The sequence below is a fragment of the Piliocolobus tephrosceles genome, chromosome 2 (genome assembly GCF_002776525.5).
Source record: "Piliocolobus tephrosceles isolate RC106 chromosome 2, ASM277652v3, whole genome shotgun sequence".
NCBI classification, from domain to species: domain Eukaryota; kingdom Metazoa; phylum Chordata; class Mammalia; order Primates; family Cercopithecidae; genus Piliocolobus; species Piliocolobus tephrosceles.
This window is the reverse complement of record NC_045435.1, coordinates 148,335,183-148,356,548: the sequence shown is the minus strand read 5'-3', so window position 1 is coordinate 148,356,548 and position 21,366 is coordinate 148,335,183. Positions and strand designations below refer to the sequence as shown.

Below are 21,366 nucleotides of genomic sequence, written 5' to 3'. Positions count from 1 at the left end.
TGTAAAAGTGTTCCTATTTCTACACATCCTCTCCAGCACCTGTTGTTTCCTGACTTTTTAAAGATTGCCATTCTAACTGATGTGAGATGGTATCTCATTGTGGTTTTGATTTGCATTTCTCTGATGGCGAGTGACGATGAGCATTTTTTCATGTGTCTGTTGGCTGTATGAATGTCTTCTTTTGAGAAATGTCTGTTCATATCCTTTCCCCACTTTTTGATGGGGTTGTTGGTTTATTTCTTATAAATTTGATTGAGTTCTTTATAGGTTCTGGATATTAGCCCTTTGTCAGATGAGTAGATTGCAAAAATTTTCTCCCATTCTGTAGGTTGCCTGTTCACTCTGATGGTAGTTTCTTTTGCTGTGCAGAAGCTCTTTAGTTTAATTAGATCCCATTTGTCAATTTTGGCTTTTGTTGCCATTGCTTTTGGTGTTTTAGACATGAAATCCTTGCCCATGCCTATGTCCTGAATGGTATTACCTAGGTTTTCTTCTAGGGTTTTTATGGTTTTAGGTCTAACATTTAAGTCTCTAATCCATCTTGAATTAATTTTCGAATAAAGAGTAAGGAAAGGATCCAGTGTCAGCTTTCTACTTATGGCTAGCCAATTTTCCCAGCACCATTTATTAAATAGGGAATCCTTTCACCATTTCTTGTTTTTGTCAGGTTTGTCAAAGATCAGATGGCTGTAGATGTGTGGTATTATTTCTGAGGACTCTGTTTTGTTCCATTGGTCTACATATCTGTTTTGGTACCAGTACCATGCTGTTTTGGTTACTGTAGCCTTGTAGTATAGTTTGAAGTCAGGTAGCGTGATGCCTCCAGCTTTGTTCTTTTGGCTTAGGATTGTCTTGGCAATGCGGGCTCTTTTTTGGTTCCATATGAACTTTAAAGCAGTTTTTTCCAATTCTGTGAAGAAAGTTATTCGTAGCTTAATGGGGATGGCATTGAATCTATAAATTACCTTGGGCAGTATGGCCATTTTCACAATATTGATTCTTCCTATCCATGAGCATGGTATGTTCTTCCATTTGTTTGTGTCCTCTTTTATTTCACTGAGCAGTGGTTTGTAGTTCTCCTTGAAGAGGTCCTTTACATTCCTTGTAAGTTGGATTCCTAGGTATTTTATTCTCTTTGAAGCCATTGTGAATGGGAGTTCATTCATGATTTAGCTCTCTATTGGTCTGTTACTAGTGTATAAGAATGCTTGTGATTTTTGCACATTGATTTTGTATCCTGAGACTTTGCTGAAGTTGTTTATCAGCTTAAGGAGATTTGGGGCTGAGACGATGGGGTTTTCTAAATATACCATCATGTCATCTGCAAACAGGGACAATTTGACTTCTTCTTTTCCTAACTGAATACCCTTTATTTCTTTCCCTTGCCTGATTGCCCTAGCCAGAACTTCCAACACTATGTTGAATAGGAGTGGTGAGAGAGGGCATCCCTGTCTTGTGCCAGTTTTCAAAGGGAATTTTTCCAGTTTTTGCCCATTCAGTATGATATTGGCTGTGGGTTTGTCATAAATAGCTCTTATTATTTTGAGATACGTTCCATCAATACCGAATTTATTGAGCGTTTTTAGCATGAAGGGCTGTTGAATTTTGTCAAAGGCCTTTTCTGCATCTATTGAGATAATCACGTGGTTTTTGTCTTTGGTTCTCTTTATATGCTGGATTACGTTTATTAATTTGCATATGTTGAACCAGCCTTGCATCCCAGGGATGAAGCCCACTTGATCATGGTGGATAAGCTTTTCGATATGCTGCTGGATTTGGTTTGCCAGTATTTTATTGAGGATTTTTGCATCGATGTTCATCAGAGATATTGGTCTAAAATTATCTTTTTTTGTTGTGTCTCTGTCAGCCTTTGGTATCAGGTATGTTGGCCTCGTAAAATGAGTCAGGGAGGATTCCCTCTTTTTCTATTGATTGGAATAGTTTCAGAAGGAATGGTACCAACTCCTCCTTGTACCTCTGGTAGAATTTGGCTGTGAATCCGTCTCATCCTGAACATTTTTTGGTTGGTAGGCTATTAATTATTGCCTCAATTTCAGAGCCTACTATTGGTCTATTCAGGGATTCAGGTGTAAGTTTGAAGACCATGTCACTTTTTCTAAACAATATTTAAATTTACATTTAATCTTATGTTTAGAAACTATTCTCAACCTTCAGTTTTATCACAAGAAAATGTTTTTAACTGCTATATTCTTTTGAATAAACTTTTGAATAAATAAAAAAAAGAAAGCTACTCAAGACATTCAAGTAAAGAAATCATTTCAGCAGACAGTCTGCGGTCACTTCTAGCTTTAAAATGCTGAGTTTCCAATAAAAAAAATTCCCGTCAGAATCTGGATTGGTATGAAGTGTTAATCATCTGGAATTATTCAGAGAGTCTCTCAGATTGCTGGAAAATTACTGATTATATGCATATATATGTGTGAGTGCGTGTGTGAATGAAGTACACTTGATTATGCCTCACACTTTTTAAAAAATGTTCAGCCTTTATTTTAGATATACAGGGTACATGGGCAGGTTTATTACATGGGGATATTGTACCAAGGTAGTGAGCATAGTACCCAACAAGTAGATTTTCAACCCATACCCCCCTCCCCACTCTCTCTAGCAGTTCCCAGTGTTTATTATTCCTATGTTTATGTACATGTGTACTCATTGTTTAGTTCCCATTTGTAAATGAGAACATGTGGTATTTGGTTTTCTGTCCCTGCATTAGCTTACTGAGGATTCTTGCCTCCAGATTCATCCATGTTGCTGTGAAAGACATGATTTCATTCTATTTTATGACTGTATTACTATGGTAATTTATTACTGTGGTGGATATGTACCACATTTTCTTTATCCAGTCCACCACTGATGGTCACCTATGCTGATTCTGTCTTCGCTATAGTAAGTAGTGCAGCAATGAATATATGAGTAAACATATCTTTTTGGTATAGTGATCTATTTTCCTTTGGATATGCACCAGTAATGGAATTGCTGGGTCAAATAATAGTTCTTCATTTTTTGCGAAATCTCCAAACTGCTTTCCACAGTGACTGACCTAATTTACATTCCCAGCAACAGCGTTTCCTTTTCTCCACAGCTTTGCCAGCATCTGTTGTTTTTTGACTTTTTAATAATAGCTGTTCTGACTAGTGTGAAATGGTATCTCATTGTGATTTTGATTTGCATTTCTCTGATGATTAGTGATGATAGCTTTTTTCATATGTTTGTTGGCCACTTGTGTGTCTTCTTTTGAGAGGAATCTGTTCATGTCTTTTTGCCCACTTTTTAATAGAGTTGTTTGGTTTTTGCTTGTAAATTTAAGTTTCTTATAGATTCTGGATAATCAGACCTTTTTCAGATGTGTAGTTGGTAAATATTTTATCCCATTCTGTCGGTTGTCTGTTTACTCTCTTGATAGTTTCTTTTGTTATGCAGAAGCTCTTTAGTTTAATTAGATAGTACTTGTCATTTTTTTGTTTTCACTGCAATTGCTTTTGGACACTTGGCAAAAAATCCTTTGCCAACACTAATGTCAAGAAGAGTACTTCCTAGGATTTCATCTAAGATATTTAAAATTTTAGGTCTTATACTTCTATCTTTCATCCATCTTGAGTTAATTTTGGATGTGTAGATAGGGATCTAGTTTCATTCTTATGCATATGGCTATCCATTTATTGAATAGGGAGTCCTTTCCCATTGCTTATTTTTGGCAATCTTGTGGAAGATCAGAGGTTTTAAACATGTGGCTTCATTTCTGAGTCTTCTATTCTGTTCCATCGGTCTGTGTGTCTGTTTTTGTACCAGTACCATGCTGCTTGATCATTATAGCCTTATGGTGTAGTTACAAGTCAGGTAGTGTGATGCCTCCAGGTTCATTTTTGTTGTTGTTGTTTAGAATTGCTTTTGCTGTTTGGGTTCTTTTTTGGTTTCATATGAATTTTAGAATAGTTTGCTCTAATTTTTTGAAGAATGATATTGGTAGTTCGATAGGCGTAGCATTGAATCTGTAAGTTGCTTTGGCCAGCATGGTCATTTTCATGACACTGGTTCTTCTAGTCCTTGAGCATGGAATGTTTTTTCGTGTGTGTGTGTGTGTGTGTGATTTCTGACTTTTGTGATTTTCCTCGTAGAAATCCTGCACCTCTTTGATTAGCTGTTTTTCTAGGTATTTCATTTTCGTTGCGGCTGTATTAAATGAGATTGTGTTCTTGATTTAACTCTTAGCCTTGATATTATTGGTGTATAGAAATGCTACTGATTTTTGTATATTGATTTTTGTATCCTAAAACCTTACTAAAATTGTTTATTAATTCTTGTAGCCTCTTGGCAGAGTCTTTAGGGATTTCTAGATATACAGTAATATCATCACAAAGAGAGACAGTTTGACCTCTTGTCTTCCTGTTTGGATGCCTTTTATTTCTTTCTCTTTCTTAACTGTTCTGGCTGGGACTTTCAGTACTATGTTGAACAGGAACAGTGAGAGTGGGCATCTTATATGGTTAGGTTTTGTGTCCCCACCCAAATCTTATCTTGAATTGTAATCCCCAGGTGTTTAGGGGTAGACCTGGTGGGAAGTGATTGGATTATGGGGCAGTTTTCTCCATGCTGCTCTCGTGATAGTGAGTGAATTAGATCTGATGGTTCTGTAAATGGCAGAGAGAATCACACACTTACTTGTCTCTCATGCCTGCTGCCATGTAAGATGTGCCTGCTTCCCCTTCTGCCATGACTGTAGGTTTTCTGAGGCCTCCCCAGCCATGCAGAACTGTGAGTCAATTAAATCCCTTTTCTTTATAAATTACCCAGTCTTAGGTAGTATCTTTATAGCAGTGTGAAAATTGACAAATACAGCATCTTTCTCTTGTTCCAGTTTTCAAGGGGAATGGTTTTAGCTTTTGCTCATTCCATGTGATATTGATGGTGGCTTTATTATTGATGAGTCTTATTATTATTATTATTTTTCCTGCTCTACATGGCATTATTCTTCTTATGTTATTTATATTACAAATTACATTTTTACGTGATGAACCATTAATATAGCTTGTTTTATTATAACTTTTATTTTAGGTTCAGGGGTACATGTGCAGGTTTGCTATATACATAAACTGTGTATCACAGAGTTTTGGTATATAGATTATTTCATCAGCCATGTACTAGCCTAGTACCCAAAAGATATTTTTTCTGATCCTTTGCCTACGGTCACTCTTCACCCTCAAGTAGGCCCCAGTGTCTGTTGTTCTCTTCTTTGTTTTCTTGTTTTTAGTACCACTTATAAGTGAGAACATGCAGTATTTGATTTTCTGTTCCTGTGTTAGTTTGCTTAGGATAATTGCCTCCAGCTCCACCCATGTTGCTGCAAAGGGCAGGATCTCATTCTCTTTTGTGGCTGCCTAGTATTCCATAGTGTATATGTACCACATTTACTTTATCCAGTGATATGTGTCCCCACCCAAATCTCGTCTTGTAGCTCCCACAATTCCCATGTGTTGTTGGAGGGACCCAGTGAGAGATGATTGAATCATGGGAGTGGGCCTTTCTGTTGCTGTTCTCTTGATGGTAAATGGATCTCATGAGAGCCAATGACTTTAAAAACAGGAGTTTACCTACACAAGCTCTCTCTTTGCCTGCTGTCATCCATATAAGATGTGACTTGCTCCTCCTTGCCTTCTGTCATGATTGTGAGTACTCTTAAGCCATGTGGAACTGTAAGTCCAATAAACCTCTTTCTTTTGTATATTTCCCAGTCTTGGGTATATCTTTATCAGCAGCATGAAAATGAACTAATACATTCAGTCTTCTATTTATGACCATTTAGGTTGACTCCATGTCTTTGCTATTGTGAACAGTGCTGCAGTGAACATATGCATGCATGTGTCTTTATGGTAAAATAATGTATATTCCTTTGGCTATAGACCTGGTAATGGGATTGCTGGATCAATTGGTAGTTCTGTTTTTAGCTCTTTGAGGAATCACCTCACTTCTTTCCACAATAGTTGAACTAATGTATACTCTTACCAACAGTATATAAGTGTTCCTTTTCCCCCGTAACCTCACTAGCATTTATTTTTCAAATTTAATAATGGCCATTCTGACTGCTGTGAAATACTATCTCATCGTGGATTTGATTTGCACTTCTCTAATGGTTAGTAATGATGAGCATTTTTTCATATGTTTTCTAGTCACTTGTATGTCTTCTTCTGAAAAGTGGCTGTTCCTATCCTTTGCCCACTTTTTTATGGGGTTTTTTTTTTTGCTTGTAAATTTGTGTAAGTTCCTTATAGATTCTGGATATAACACTTTTGTTGGATGCACACTTTGCAAATCTTTTCTCCCGTTCTGTAAGTTGTCTTTTTACTCTGCTGATAGTTTCTTTTGCTATGCAGAAGCTCCATACTTTAATTAGTTCCCACTTGTCAATTATTGCCTTTGTTACAATTGCTTTTGGCATCTTTTTCATGAAATCTTTGCCAGGTCCTATGTCCAGAGTGGTATTGCCTAGGTTGTCTTCCAGAGTTTTTATAGTTTTGGGTTTCACATTTAAGTCTTTAATTCATCTTGAGTTAACTTTTGTTTATGGTGTAAGGAAGGGGTCCAGTTTTAATCTTCTTCATATGGCTAGCCAGCTATCCCAGCACCATTTACACCACTTACTGAATAGGGAGTCCTTTCCCCATTGCTGGTTTTTGTTGGCTTTGTTGAAGATCGGATGGTTATAGGTGTGTAGCCTTATTTCTGAGATCTCTATTCTGTTCCATTGGTCTATATGTCTGGTTTTGTACCAGGACCCTGCTATTTTGGTTACTGTAGCCTTGTAATATAGCTTAAAGTCAGGTAACATGATACCTCAGCTTTGTCCTTTTGCTTAGGATTGCCTTTGCTATTCGGGCTCTTTTTCAGTTTTGCACAAATTTTAAAATATTTTTTAAATTGCATGAAGAATGTCATTGGCAGTTTCATAGGAATAGCATCTGTAAATTACTCCCGTGCAGTATGGCCATTTTAATGATATTGATTCTTCCTAATCATGAGCATGGAGTGTTTTTCCATGTGTTTGTGTCATCTATGATTTCCTTGAGCAGTGTTTTATAATTCTCATTGTAGAGATCTTTCACCTCTGTGGTTAGCTGTATTCCTTGGTATTTTACCCTTTTTGTGTCAATTGCAAATGAGATTACATTCTTGATTTGCCTCTTAGATTGGATATTGTTAGTATACAGGAATGCTACTGATTTTGTACATTGATTTTGTGCCTGAAACTTTGCTGAAATTATTTATCAGATCACAGAGCTTTTGGGCAGAGACTATGGGGTTTTCTAGATATAAAATTATGTCGTCTGCACACGGGGATAGTTTGATTTTCTCTCTTATTTGGAAGCCGTTTATTTGTTTCTCTTGCCTTATTACCCCGGCCAAGACTTCCAGTACTATGTTGAATAGGAGTCATGATAGAGGGCATCCCTGTCTTGTTCTGGTTTTCAACAGAATGCTTCTAGCTTTTGCCCATTTAGTATTATATTGGCTGTGGATTTGTTATAGATGACTCTTATTATTTTAAAATATATTCCTTCAATGACTAGTTTATTGAGGGTTTTTTACATGAAGCGATGTTGAATTTTACCAAACGCCTTTTCTGTATCTATTGAGGTAATCATGGGTTTTTTACTTTAATTCTCTTTACGTGATGAATCGTATTTATTTATTTGTATATGTTGAACCAACTTTGCATCTCAGGGATAAAGCCTACTTGATCATGGTGAATTAGCTTTATGATGTGCTGCTGGTTTCAGTTTGCTAGTATTTTGTTGAGGGTTTTTGTCTGTGTTCATCAAGGATATTGACCTGAAATTTTCTTTTTTTGTTGTGTCTCTGCCAGGTTTTGGTATCAGGATGATGCTGGCCTCATAGAATGTGAGTTAGGAAGGAGTCTATCCTTCTCAAATTTTTGGAACACTTTCAGTCAGAATGGTATCAGCTCTTCTTTATACATCTGGCGTAATTTGGTTGTGAATCTGTCTAGTCCTGCACCTTTTTTTGGTTGGTTAGCTTTTGATTACTGATTCAATTTTGGAACTCATTATTGGTCTGTTCAGGGATTTAATTTCCTCCTGGCTCAGTTTTAGGAGGTTGTATGTGTCCAGGAATTTATCAGTTTCTTCTGGATTTTCTAGTTTGTGTGCATAGAGGTGTTTGTAGTAGTCTCTGAGGGTTTTTTTGTATTCTTGTAGGGTCAGTGGTAACATTCCCTTTTTTATTTCTAATTGTGTTTATTTGGCTTTTCTCTCTTCTTTCCTTTGTTAGTCTAGCTAATGGTCTGTCTTATTAATTTTTTTAAAAACCAATTATTGGATTCATTAATCTTTTGTATGATTTTTCATGTCTTAATTTCCTTCAGTTTAGCTCTAATTTTGGTTATTTCTTATCTCCTGGTATATTTGGGGTTGGTTTGCTTTTGCTTCTCTAGTTTCTCTAGTTATGATGTTAGGTTGTTAATCTGAGATCTTTTTAACTTTTTGATGTGGTTGTTTAGTGCTATAAACTTCCTCTTAACACTGCCTTAGCTGTGTCCCAAAGAGTCTGGTATGTTGTTTCTTTGTTCTCATTAGTTTCAAATAACTTTTAGATTTCTGCCTTAGCTTATTTACCTAAGACTCATTCAGGAGCAGGTTGTTTAATTTCCATGTAATTGTATGGTTTTGAGAGATTTTCTTAATGATGATTTCTGTTTTTATGCATTGTGGTCCAAGAATGTAGTTGGTATGATTTCAGTTTCTTTGAATTTACTGAGGATTATTTTATGTCTAATTTTGTGATTGATTTTAGAATATGTGCCACATGGCAATGAGAAGAATGTATATTCTGTTGTTTTGTATATTTGGGTGTAGCGTTTTGTAGACACTTAACAAGTCCATTTATTCAAGTGTTGAATTCAGGTCTTGAATATCTTTGTTAATTTTCTGCCTGAACAATCTGTCTAATACTCTCAGTGGGATATTGAAGTCTCCCACTATTATTATATGGGAATCAAAGTCTTTGTGTAGGTCTCTAAGAACTTTCTTTATGAATTTGGTGCTCCTCTCTTGAGGGTATATATATATTTAGGATAGTTAGGTCTTCTTGTTGAATTAGACTCTTTATTTAATGTCCTACACTATCTTTTTTGGTCTTTGTTGGTTTAAAGTCTGTTTTGTCTGAAATTATGATAGCAACCACTGCCTTTTTCTGTTTTCCATTTGCTTGGTAGATTTTTCTTTATCCCTTTATTTTGAGCCTGTGATTGTCATTGCATGTGAGATGGATCTCTTGAAGATGGCATACCAGGGGGTATTGCTTCTTTCTCCACGTTGACACTCTGTTACTTTTAAATGGAACATTTAGCCCATCTACATTCCAAGTTAATATTTATATGTGTGGATTTCATCCTCTTATGTTGTTAGCTGGCTATTATATAGATCTGTTTGTATGGTTGCTTTATAGTGTCTGTGTACTTAAGTGTGTTTTTGTAGTGGCTGGTATGTTTGTTTGTTGTTTGTTTTTCTTTCCATGTTTAGTGCTCCTTTCAGGACCTCTTGTAAGGCAGGCCTGGTGGTCATGAATTCCCTCAGCGTTTACTTATCTGAAAAGGATCTTATTTCTCCTCCACTTATGAAGCTTAGTTTGACTGGATATAAAATTCTTGGTTGAAAATTATTTTCTTTAAGAATGCTGAGGTACTGGTACAAAAACAGACATATAGGTCAATGGAACAGAATTGAGAGTCCAGAAATAAGGCCACACACCTACAACCATCTGATCTTCAACAAAGCTGACAAAAACCAGCAATGGGGAAAGAACTCCTTATTCAATAAATAGTTCTGGGATAACTGGCTAGCCATATGCAAAAGAGTGAAACTGGACCCCTTTCTTTCGCCATATATAAAAGTCAACTCAAGATGGATTAAAGACTTATATGTAAAACCCACAACTATAAAAACCCTGGAAGGCAACTCAGGCAAATACCATTCTGGGCATAGGACCTGGCAAAGATTTCATGACAAAGATGCTGGAAAAAAAACTCAATATCACTGATCATTAGAGAAATACAAATCAAAACCATGAGATACTATCTCACACCAGTTAGATATCTATTATTAAAAAGTCAGAAAATGACAGATGCTGGAAAGATTGCAGAGAAAAAGGAAGAATGCACTGTTGGTGGGAGTGTAAATTAGTTCAACTGTTGTGAAAAGCAGTGTGCAGATTCCTCAAAGAGCTAAAAGCACAACTACCATTCAACTCAGCAATCACATTACTGGGTATATACCCAAATGAATATACATTGTTCTACCATAGAGACACATGCACACATATGTTCATTGTAGCACTATTCACAATAGCAAAGATATGGAATCAATCTACAAGCCCATCGATGATAGACTGGATAAAATAAAATATGAGATGTATTATATATATGTGTGTGTGTATATATACATATATAGTGTGTGTATATATGTGTATATGTGTGTATATATGTATATGTACGTATATATGTGTGTATACGTATATATACACATACATACATACACACACACATACCATGGAATACTACACCGCCATAAAAGAGAATGAGATCATGTTCTCTAAATGAACATGGATGGAGCTGGCAGCCATTATCCTAAGCAAACTAATGCAGGAACAGAAAACCAAATGCCACATTTTCTCACTTGTAAGTGGGAACTAGATGATGAAAACACATGGACACCAAGAGGGGAGCAACAGACACTGGGACCTACCAGAGGGTGAAGGATTGGAGGAGGGAGAGGATCAGAAAATATGAGTAACAGGTACTAGGCTTAGTACATGGGCGATGAAATAATCTGTACACCAAACCCCAGTGACACAAATTTACCTATATAATAAATGTGCACATGTACCCCTGAACTTAAGATAAACTCTTTTTTAAAAAAGAGAATGTTGATACAGGCCCCCAGTTTCTTCTGGTTTGTCGAGTTTCTACTGAAAAGTCTGCTGTTAGCCTCATGGGGTTCCCATTGTAGCTGACCTATCCCTTCTCTCTAACTGCCTTCAACATTTTTTCTTACATTTCGATCTTGGAAAATCTGATGACTATTTTTCTTGGGGATGTCTTCCTTTGTAGTATCTCACAGGAGTTCTCTGCATTTTCTGAATTTGAATGTTGGCCTGTCTAGTGAGGATGGGAAGGTTTGCCTGGATGATATTCTGAGATACGTTTTCCAAGTTGCTTGCTTTCTCCCTAGCTCTTTCAGGAACCTAGTGATTCATAGATGTTGGTCTCTTTACATAACTTCATATTTCTCAGAGGTTTTGTTCATTTTTTTTATTCTTTTATGTATTTTCTGTCTTACTGAGTTCTTTCAGAGAGCCAGTTTTCGAACTCTGAGATTCTTTCCTCAGCTTGGTTTATTCTGCTGTTAATACTTGAGGTTGCATTGTAAAATTCTTGTAGTGTGTTTTTCAGCTCTTTGCTTCTGTTTTATAACGGCTATTTCATCCATCAGTTCGTGAATCATTTTATGGTACTCATTAGATTCTTTGTATTGGGTGCTGACTTTCTCCTCAATCTCGATGGTGTATGTTCCCATCCATATTCTGAATTCTATCTCTGGCATTTCAGCTATTTCAACCCAGTTAGGAACCCTTGCTGGGGAACTAGCGTGGTTGTTTGGAGGAAAGAGGCCACTCTGGCTTTTTGAGCTCCCAGAGTTCTTACGCTGGTTCTTTCTCATCTGTGTGGGCTGGTGTTCCTCTAACTGTGGTGTAATTTGGGTATAATCAGTAGGTTTCATTTCTGGATGTTTTCAGAGGGCCGAGGCTTTGTGCAGGGACTTTATTTTTAGCTGAGTTCTTGTCTTTGGTTTCACAGAGGAGCCTATTACCAAAAGTATTTTTGGTGTTGAAGTTTGTGCTGTGATCCAGTAGGTGGTGCTTTTAAGTGAAATGGCCAGTAGGTAGGCACTTGCTTGGCCATGTGGCTCCTCTGTATTTCCTCATGATTGAAGCTGTGCTCCCTCTCAGCACTCGGACAGTGTGAGCTCCTCTCCCACTTGAGTGCTGGCTGCAGATCTCAGTTTGACTCTCCTGGGCTGCACACTGCAACTCTGGGTTGAGCTCAGGCTTTATGTGGCCTCCTCAGCTTGGAGGCAGCAAGGCCAGGGACCTTAGCAGTGGCTGTGACAGAGGGCCTTTCTCTTGTCTCTGGGGGCTCCACTCCAGAGAAATGCAGCGTTGCTACCAATCAGTATAATCAGTCAAGGTTGGGGTGGCTGCACTGGGGGCCCAAGCTGGGGGCACCCTACCTGATAACAAGCAGGGAGAGTGGATAAGTCACAGGGTAGACAGACTAGCCTCTTCTCCTGAGGGCAACTGCAGCTTCCTAGAAGTGTGGTTAAAGCACTCAGGATCTTTGTGCCTTTCCCAGTCGGAGGGCAGCAAGAGCAGTACCACTCTGCAGTGGCCATGGGAGTGGGCCTTCGGTTGTCTCTGGGACCTCTGTCTCAGAGAAACACAAAGCCCCTGCCACTGGAAATGTTCAGTCAGGGGATGAGACAAATGCACTGCTGGCCTGAGCTGGCGGCCCTGCTTGGTGAAGAATGGAGGTTCAAGAGCTTATAGGGAGAAGAGACTGAGCTTCTCCCTGTATGGTGGCTGTGGTGTACTCAGAGCACATGTGAAGCCCTCAGACTGTTTCTTCCCTATACCAAGGACAGCAGGAGCAGAACCACTGCTGTGGCAACGACAAGAGGGTCTGTTGATTGCCTCTGGGAGCCCTCACCAGGGAACCTCAGAGCCAGTACCAGTGGGTGTGCTCTGCTGTGATGAGGAGGCTGATCTGTGGTCCGGAGCCAGAGGCCCTGCCTCATGAAGAGTAGGGGACCTGGGCTCACAGGGAAGAGGGTCTGGATTCATCTTATGGTGTGTAGTGTGCTGAAGGTGCCAGCATAGTGACTAGGCCCTTTGTTCCTTCCCCAGCTCCAGAGCGGTTAGGGCGGTACCACTGCAGCTGCAATAGCAGAGGGATTGTGGGTTTTCTCTGGGAGTTCCTGCTCTGAGAACTGCAGAGCCACCTCCAACTGACAACTTCAGGTGGGGACAGGGTAGTTGTGTTGGAGTCCCAGGTCACAAGGGCCGCCCCGTAAGGAGAAGCAGGATCGGAGACCTGTGTGGAAAAAGGTCTGGCTGCTTTTTCCACAGGGCAGCTGCATTGTGATGGGGATCTGCACCAGTCCCTTGTCACCACGCACCCTCCGGAAGCCTGAAGGCAACAGGGGCGAGGCCTGCCTCTGTGGGCGCAACGTCCCAGGAAAACATGGAGCTGCTACCTGCCCAAGAGATGGCTCTTACTATTTTCGGGTATATTCCTCTGACGACTAATCTGGGTTATTATCATGAAGGCAAGTTGATTTTATTTGCATCTGTTGAGATGATCATTCGGGTTTTGCTTTTAATTCTGTTTATGCGGTGAATCACATTTATTGAATTGTGTATGTCAAAACAGCCTTGCGTCTCAGGAATAAAGCCTTCTTGATCATGCTGTATGAACTTTTTGATGTGCTGCTGGATTCAGTTTGCTGGTATTTTGTTGAGGATTTTTATGTCTATATTCATCAGGGATATTGGCCTGAAGTTTTCTATTTTCATTGTGTCTATGCCAGATTTTGGTACTAGGCTTATTCTGCTTGACTCTTGACCATCAGTACATTTGGTGAAAGATGAGATAAGGTTACCTTGGGTAATCAAAGGTATCAAAAGGTAGGAGGAAGAAAAATATATTGCATGCTGAACACTTAAATATAGCATTGCATTTGACCTTAATAACAGCCAATCTGGTGTTCATTTCTCTGCTTAGTCAGTTATTACTTTGCAGCCATCACCAAATCACTTAACTCTAATTTGGTCCTTTTATTTCCTCTTCTGCAGAATAGAGACTAAAAATACCTATATTGTAGGATCACAGTGGGAATTAATGTGCATAATGTCTGGGAAACACTTATAAGGGCTCTTATCACATGATGGATAAATAACTGATAGGAAATAGGATGATAATAACTGTAATGTTGATCATAAGCTCTTACTACTCAAAATGTGTCTCCAGGGCCAGCAGCACCAGTATTACCTGGGAGCTAACTAGAAATTAGGAATTTCAGGCCTCACCTCAGACCTCCCATGTCAGAATCTGCATTTTAAGGAGATCCCTAAGTAATTCATGTGCACATAATATGTTTGAAAAGCACTAGTATAGAAAAATGACTCTGGGATTCAGCAACTTGGCAGAACTCATCTAGTGGCAAACCAGACAGCTGGAAGCTGCTAAGGCCAGCATCTTTCTCTTATATCTCTAAGGGTATCTGTGATTGGAGGTGTTCAGGCTTCCTGAATCCCATTGTGATGTTCTTCTGTAATCCAAGCTATAAATAAAAGGCTTTTTACAAACATGTTTTCATGTCTACCACAGTAGCAAGAACATCATAATTTTGTTTTATTTTTCACATTTTTAACTATTCAGCTGTTTTATTTGTCACCATTTAGTTAGGGAATTATCACAAAACTTATGTCTAAAATGCATCTGATTAATGCATATTTAGGCAGCTAAGCAGATGTAGAATTCGTTGACTGCTATCATAAAATTAAACACTGATGAAACATATATTTGCACAGCAATAATGATCCTGGCATTTGTACAGATATAACAGATCTATTTCCCTAATCATCTAGGGAAAAAAATGAGGGTAGGGTGACAGAATTACCAAATATGTCTGGCTTTCTAGGCAGATCATTTTCAAGTACAAATTTTTTTCATGTGAATAAAATCATGTTAATTAATAGCATCTATTACCACATAAAAATGAAATAATATATTTGAGCAAAAACAATGTAGATAATATCAGAAGCATGTTTCCAGGTCATCTTTGTTTCCAGAGCTTCTTTGTACATCGTGGAAGGTGCATGTTTTTAATATATTCCTCTATAGTGCCATAGTTCGATTTTATACAAAATGTGTCCTGAGATTCAAGCCTAAGTGAGTAAGATATATATATTTTCCCCAACTTTAGCATCTCTGAAATTTAAATCTGTCTTACAATTGATGGCATATCACCACTGATTGGCAGCAGTTTTTCTTCTTTTTTTGTAATCAATGGAATATTTGATTCAATTAGGGGATTAGGATTCCCAGTAAACTGAAACCTAGTCCACAGGGATTACCACAGTGAGATAGTGGAAAACAAGTGGAACAGGATGGATAGCTCATGCCTATGAGCGTTCAGGCAAAAAGAGAGGCCAATAAATAGAAGTAATGATATTAAGTAAGAAACGATTTCATAGATTTCTATTTCCACAGAGACAGAAAGAAAAATCAAGGAAGATGAGCAAATTTAGCAAAATAGCAAGAAAGAAGAATAGGGAGATATAGAAAAAAAAGAGAGAACAAAGCATCAAGGTGGAAAATATAGCCAATAAGCCCACTATTGTGGTCATTATGTCCTAGGTGTGGTATCCTGTGGTAGACATTCAACTTGGTGCTCCTTTTCTTATTACACACACCTGATCAGTAGTGGTCCTAGAGGGTAGGATGAGGCAGTTGTTTTTGGCACATTGTAGAAGGTGTTTTCTCTTCTCTAGCTTGCACAGGTAGATCCACACCCCTTCCTGTGCTCCTGCCCTCCCACAGACTCTGTACATACTTCTCTTTCCTCTGCCTGCTGCATTTCACCCAGCCCCAAACCACCAGAAGACGTACAATGGTTAACACTTCTGTTTGTTCTTTCAGGTGATATCAAGACTATCAAACAAATCTACGGTCTCACAGGTATGGCTTTTGTTAAAGAGAAAAATATTTATCTAAAATCTGGAGGATTACTAATAAATCTGTCTTTCTCTTCAGAATTTCATGTATTTATTTTTTACTTTCCCTACTTGACTTCCCAATGAGAGATGTGGCAACTGACTTGCTTGAGTTTGAGTGTAGAGGAGAATTAAAACTCATATTTCCATGGAAGCATTTTATAGTTATCGTTATAAAGCAGTTTGTTACCAAAACATGCCAAATGTAAAGTCCTAAGGTGTGTTGATCTTAAAAGTACTTTCATTGCATTTAAAATTGGTAGTCAAACTTTTTCTTGTAAATGTCAATAATGCTAAAAATATGGTTGAGAGATATTCTGGAACTACGTTTTATGATTCAATGAACTTTTAAAACAGTTTCAACTTTTAAGAACTCTCTAATTTCAAGAAAAGTTTCCCGAAAAAACTGATTTGTTAAGATTATTAGCTAGACTTTTATTACCAATAATCCTGTGACACAGAGGCATGCAAATAGATCAAATTACATAATGCATTATGAAGACATTAAGAATTTACTGAAGATGATGGTGGAGAAAGGTCAAATAGGGTTAATTTTTTTTTTTAATTATACTAAGTTCTGGGTTACATGTGCAGAACATGCAGTTTTGTTACATAGGTATACATGTGCCCTGGTGGTTTGCTGCACCCATCGACCCATCACCTACATTAGGTATTTCTCCTAATGTCATCCCTCCCTTAGCCCCCCACCCCCGACAGGCAACGGTGTGTGATGTTCCCCTCCCTGTGTCCATGTGCTGTCATTGTTCAACTCCTATTTATGAGTGAGAACATGTGGTGTTTGGTTTTCTGATCTTGTGATAGTTTGCTGAGAATGATAGTTTCCAGCTTCATCCTTGTCCCTGCAAAGTCATCCTTATTTATGGCTGCATAGTATTCCATGGTATATATGTGCCACATTGTCTTAATCCAATCTATCATTAATGAGCATTTGGATTGGTTCCAAGTCTTTGCTCTTGTGGATAGTGCCACAATAAACATACGTGTGCATGTGTCTTTATCATAGAATGAGTCTCCCTCTGTTGCACAGGCTAGATTGCAGTGGCGTGATCTCGACTCACTGCAACCTCTGCCTCCTGGGTTCAAGTGATTCCCCTGCCTCCACCTCCCAAGTAGCTGGGATTACAGGCATGCCCCACCACACACCACAAATTTTTTTTTTGTTTGTTTGTTTGTTTTTTTTTTTGTAGAAACGGGTTTCAACATGTTGGCCAACTTGGTTTTGAACTGCTGACGTCAAGTGATCTGCCTGCCTCAACCTCCCAAAGTGCTAGGATTACAGGCCCACTTTTAATATTATATTGGGAAACTTCTCAGAAGCTCTTAAAGCATTTCAGTGCTTTCATTCAAGTTTCTCCTGGCACTAGTTGTCTTTTCTCTCTCATTTCTACAAAATCCTCCTCAGCAACAAGCAAAAAGGCCTTTATGTTCCATAAATGTCTTTATGTCTTAACTCTTCTCATCAGATAGGTTTTCCTTTCTACTACACTGCTTTCACCCCAGACCTTTCTATATTTCCTTTCTTATGAAAAAAAAAGAGACATTTTTGTATTCTTCAATTTGAATTCCTCTGCCTTTCATAGAACTCTGAAAATGAAGATCTGTCCCAAAACTACAACATCCTACACTTTAAACAACAACAAAATCTTCCTATATAATTTAGGCTGAAGTTAATTTGTAATGTTAAAACCACCAGAAAAACAGGTGTTGTTTCCCTCTCGTAGACAAGTCCAGAAAGGGAAAATATAAAAGCTCCCATGTGTCAATAAGGTGCCAGGATGTATTATTTATTATTTTTGCATCATCATTCTCAAAATATGGTTTCCTTCTCCAAGATCTCTTCATTCTCCATGGGGGCTGCTGAATATACATTCACTTAATCCATACTTCAGAGTACAAACAAAAGAAATGTGCAAGAGTAAGAGAGAGGTTACAGTGTTTCTATGAGCCTTTCTAAAAATTTCTTAAAACCTGTTCACTATATGCTACCATCTCATAACTTAGTCTCATGGCCAAACCAAGTGGCAAGGGAACCTGAGAAAGGTAATCTTTGTGGAGGGTACATTGCTGAGAGTTCTGTTAGCTAAGAAAGAAGGGAGGATATTGCATAAAAGGAAGTAACCAGAACCCTTTGTAGCACTTGCCACAGTATAAATGTTTTCATTTTCTTTATGATCATCAGCATCATGTAGGCAAGCATTTATTAAACTCATTGCACATTGCTAAGTGCTTGATTTTCATTATCTAATATCTAGTGTTTTCCTCACACCATTCCTAATTTACACATGAAGAAACCAATAATTTAATAATTATATTGTTTGACCGAGGTTACAGCTAGGAAGTCACAGGACTTTTTTTTTTTTAGGACTGCGTAACTGAAAGTTCATGCATTTCAACCACTAGACTTTGTTCTGTTTCCCCTTTAGTCAGGACAGGTTTGATGGAATCTAGTCATTTGTAACTTTGAACTGGCTGTCCCAGCAAAGTATCATGAACCAAATTCTAGATTTGTTTAACTATGAGTATAAAAACCCTAGTGCCTTCATGAAAGCATTTTCCAGGAAGAAAATGAAAAGATACATCAGTTGAGCAGGAAGAGATCTGTGGTTGAACTTTATGGCAGTGTATAACAGGTGAATCCAGCTACATGCAGAAAGCAGCTGTTTTTATATACATGGCCTGAAGAAAGTAACTGATACTCCTGCACGGAGGCTAATGTGAGGCTGAATATTTAATAATATAATAAACTTAGCTCCTGCCTGCAATGATGGCAGGTGAGATAATTGATTATTGGTATAAGTAATGTCTGCTGCTCTGATTGTGAGTCAGTATCTAAGCAACTTGTCCAAGACACCAAGTCTCCATGACAAAATGGAGGTATGAAATTTCCACAAACTTGTAGACGTACAAATACTTGACAGGTTATTAGTCAGAGAATTCAATTAGAGCCAATAGAGGCTTCTTGAAACAAAGGAATGATTAACTTGCCAATGCAAATGTAAACAGAATTCTAATTAGAGAATGCGCTCATTGTTTCTCATTTCTAAGATTAAGTTTGCCCTGTTGTGTCTTTAGCTGGGTAAACTAATTTTTCTATCCAACAATGCTAGTGTACAAATGTTCCCCTGTAATTCCATGTAGGCCCAATTTTTGTTAAAAACACAGAGTTTTAATGCTGTGAAAAACAAGCAAGAGTAACATCATGACTATCCCAGCAAAACAAACAAACAAAAAGTATGGCCTCACCATTAATTAAAATAACCATACGTATTTGGAAAGATGAGTGTAAGAATACCATTTCTTCAAGAAATTTTGAGCTAATGAGATTAAAGTACAAGAACCTCGTGAGTAAACTATACATTTCACTCAGCATCGATGGCCTACACTGAATGGGCTATTGCCTACAAGTCACTGCAATGTTAGATCTCTTATTATACCTGTAATATATACAGCAAAATCCCTATACACCAAAAGAACAACTATTCCTTTAAGTCAATAACCATGACAGCCCAGAGTTTGAATAGTAATCTTAGATATTTTCAGTTTTTTGCCTTATTTTTATTATAAATTATTGATGATCGGGTATAAGGAAATCAATTTTCAAAAAAGGCGGAGGCACAGAAAAGTGAGCAGAGAAGCCATGTCTGGGGCAAAGCAAAAAGCACACATTATTACAGTGACTCTGTTGAGGGCCACTAGTTAGCCTTTGCTGTGTTTACTGCCCTGGCCCTTCCATCATCACCTCAATTGTCTTTTCCCACACTCCTTCTTTCCTCTTCTTAGTCTACAAAGTTGAATGATCCCAGTCAAGAGTCCAGTAGTTACAGGATGGGTTTTGGCAAGACTATTTTTCCTTCCTTTTCCAAGGCTCTTCAAAGGAAGCAGACCAGGTGGTTTGCTTCTTTTCCTACTAGTGACTGGAAAGAACAAGGAGAGCAGGAAGCAGAGTAGCTGAGAATACTTCTGATCTTCTTCCATTCATGTGATCCAAAATAGGAAAGCTTTTTTTATTCTCAAGAATAATGGAATTTTGCTGGTTAATCTCCATGTAAAGTTCCAATAAAGATCCTGTAATTTTAAATAACAAGGCCTAAGACCCTCCATTAAAATGGAAAATGTCTTTATTTCTAAGAGTATGCCATCATCTACTATTACAAATGACAGGCTGAATTAAAATCTAGTTGCAAACCTGGTATAATGCACCTTTCACGTGGCTCCCCATGAAGACAGTTTAAAAGACCAAGAGGAGGGTTAAAATCAGGGGCTAAAATCAAGAAAGCATAGAGGGTAAACCTGGAGAAGAGCAGAAGTGGGAAGACCTTTAGCACCTGATAAAATAATAACAAAATCTGCAGAGACTTCAGTTTTTAATGAAAAATAAGTCTCTAAGAGATTTGACTTTGTTCAAATGAGAACTCCAGCATTAATGAGATACCTTTTCTGCGATCTTTGTAGTCTGTACTAATTCATATTATCCACTAATTTAGTCAGAGCCCAAGGGAAACGGCAGCATCAACAAGCGACTCCCATCCATTGTGGAAGATGAGGAAGAGGAGGAGGAGGGGGAGGAAGAGGAGACAGCCTCTCTCTCTCCCATCTGCACAAGGGGATCTTCTTCACGCAACAAGAAGATTGGAAGCAGTAAAACCTACCTGGGCTTAAGCTTAAAGCAACTGGCCTCGGGAACGGTGCCCTTTCACTCACCTATCAGAGTCTCCAGGTCAAATTCCCCCAAAACCAAGCAAGAAATTGAACCCCCCAACCACAATAAAAGGAAAGAGAAGAACTTGAAATTGCAACTTTCAACTTTGAATAATGCTGGACCCCCAGACCTCAGTCCAAGGTAAGAGTTCATATCATATAACTTTCTCACATGATCGTGGCTGCCTTTTACACAGAGTAGTACCTGCCTTCAGCCTTCTGAGCCTTTCTACTCCACAGATTCCTATCCTGGAATCCTCAGCTTTTCTGAGTTTTGTGGGCAGTTTTTTGAGTATATGTGCAAGTGTGTGTGCATGCAGGATGGGCAAAATAGCTTTAGTCATGTTCTCAAAATACTAAATGTTCAGAAATCCTTCTTTACTCCTTTTATTCATTTTGCACTACCTATTATGTTAAACGTATATTCCTACATTGTGATTTTATTATTTATAATGAAAATAAAAGAAATGGAACAAACTCCATCAATGTTAACCCCTCAGTGCTTGATCTTACCAAAAGTTTCATAAGCAACGAGTTGAAATTAGGAAGAAAATGAAATGCAGATTTTTATTTTTCATACTATTCTTGCCTTATTATCAAGGATGGCTAAAACTTAGTTTTATTTCTGGTCTCTTCAATAAGTAACATAGCATGGCTCTATTTTTAATTTCTTAAAAATCATTTTAGAATCCACTAAAGGTGATTGAAAGCATGAAAAATCCTGATTCCGAAGATGTTCAGGGGTAGGCCATGGTGTAGAAAAGCAACAGCCATCATCAAAAT

The 21,366-nt window shown here is 38.1% G+C and overlaps 1 protein-coding gene across 1 annotated transcript in view; it reads left to right on the top strand.

The window, feature by feature from the left end:
• KCNH8 (potassium voltage-gated channel subfamily H member 8) overlaps window positions 1-21,366 on the top strand; it is a 383,990-nt gene that overhangs the window by 342,233 nt on the left and 20,391 nt on the right. Inside the window, exons 12-13 of the mRNA XM_023207239.2 lie at window positions 15,791-15,829; window positions 20,370-20,725. Coding sequence (XP_023063007.1) covers window positions 15,791-15,829; window positions 20,370-20,725 — 395 coding nt within the window. The remainder of the gene's footprint in view (window positions 1-15,790; window positions 15,830-20,369; window positions 20,726-21,366) is intronic.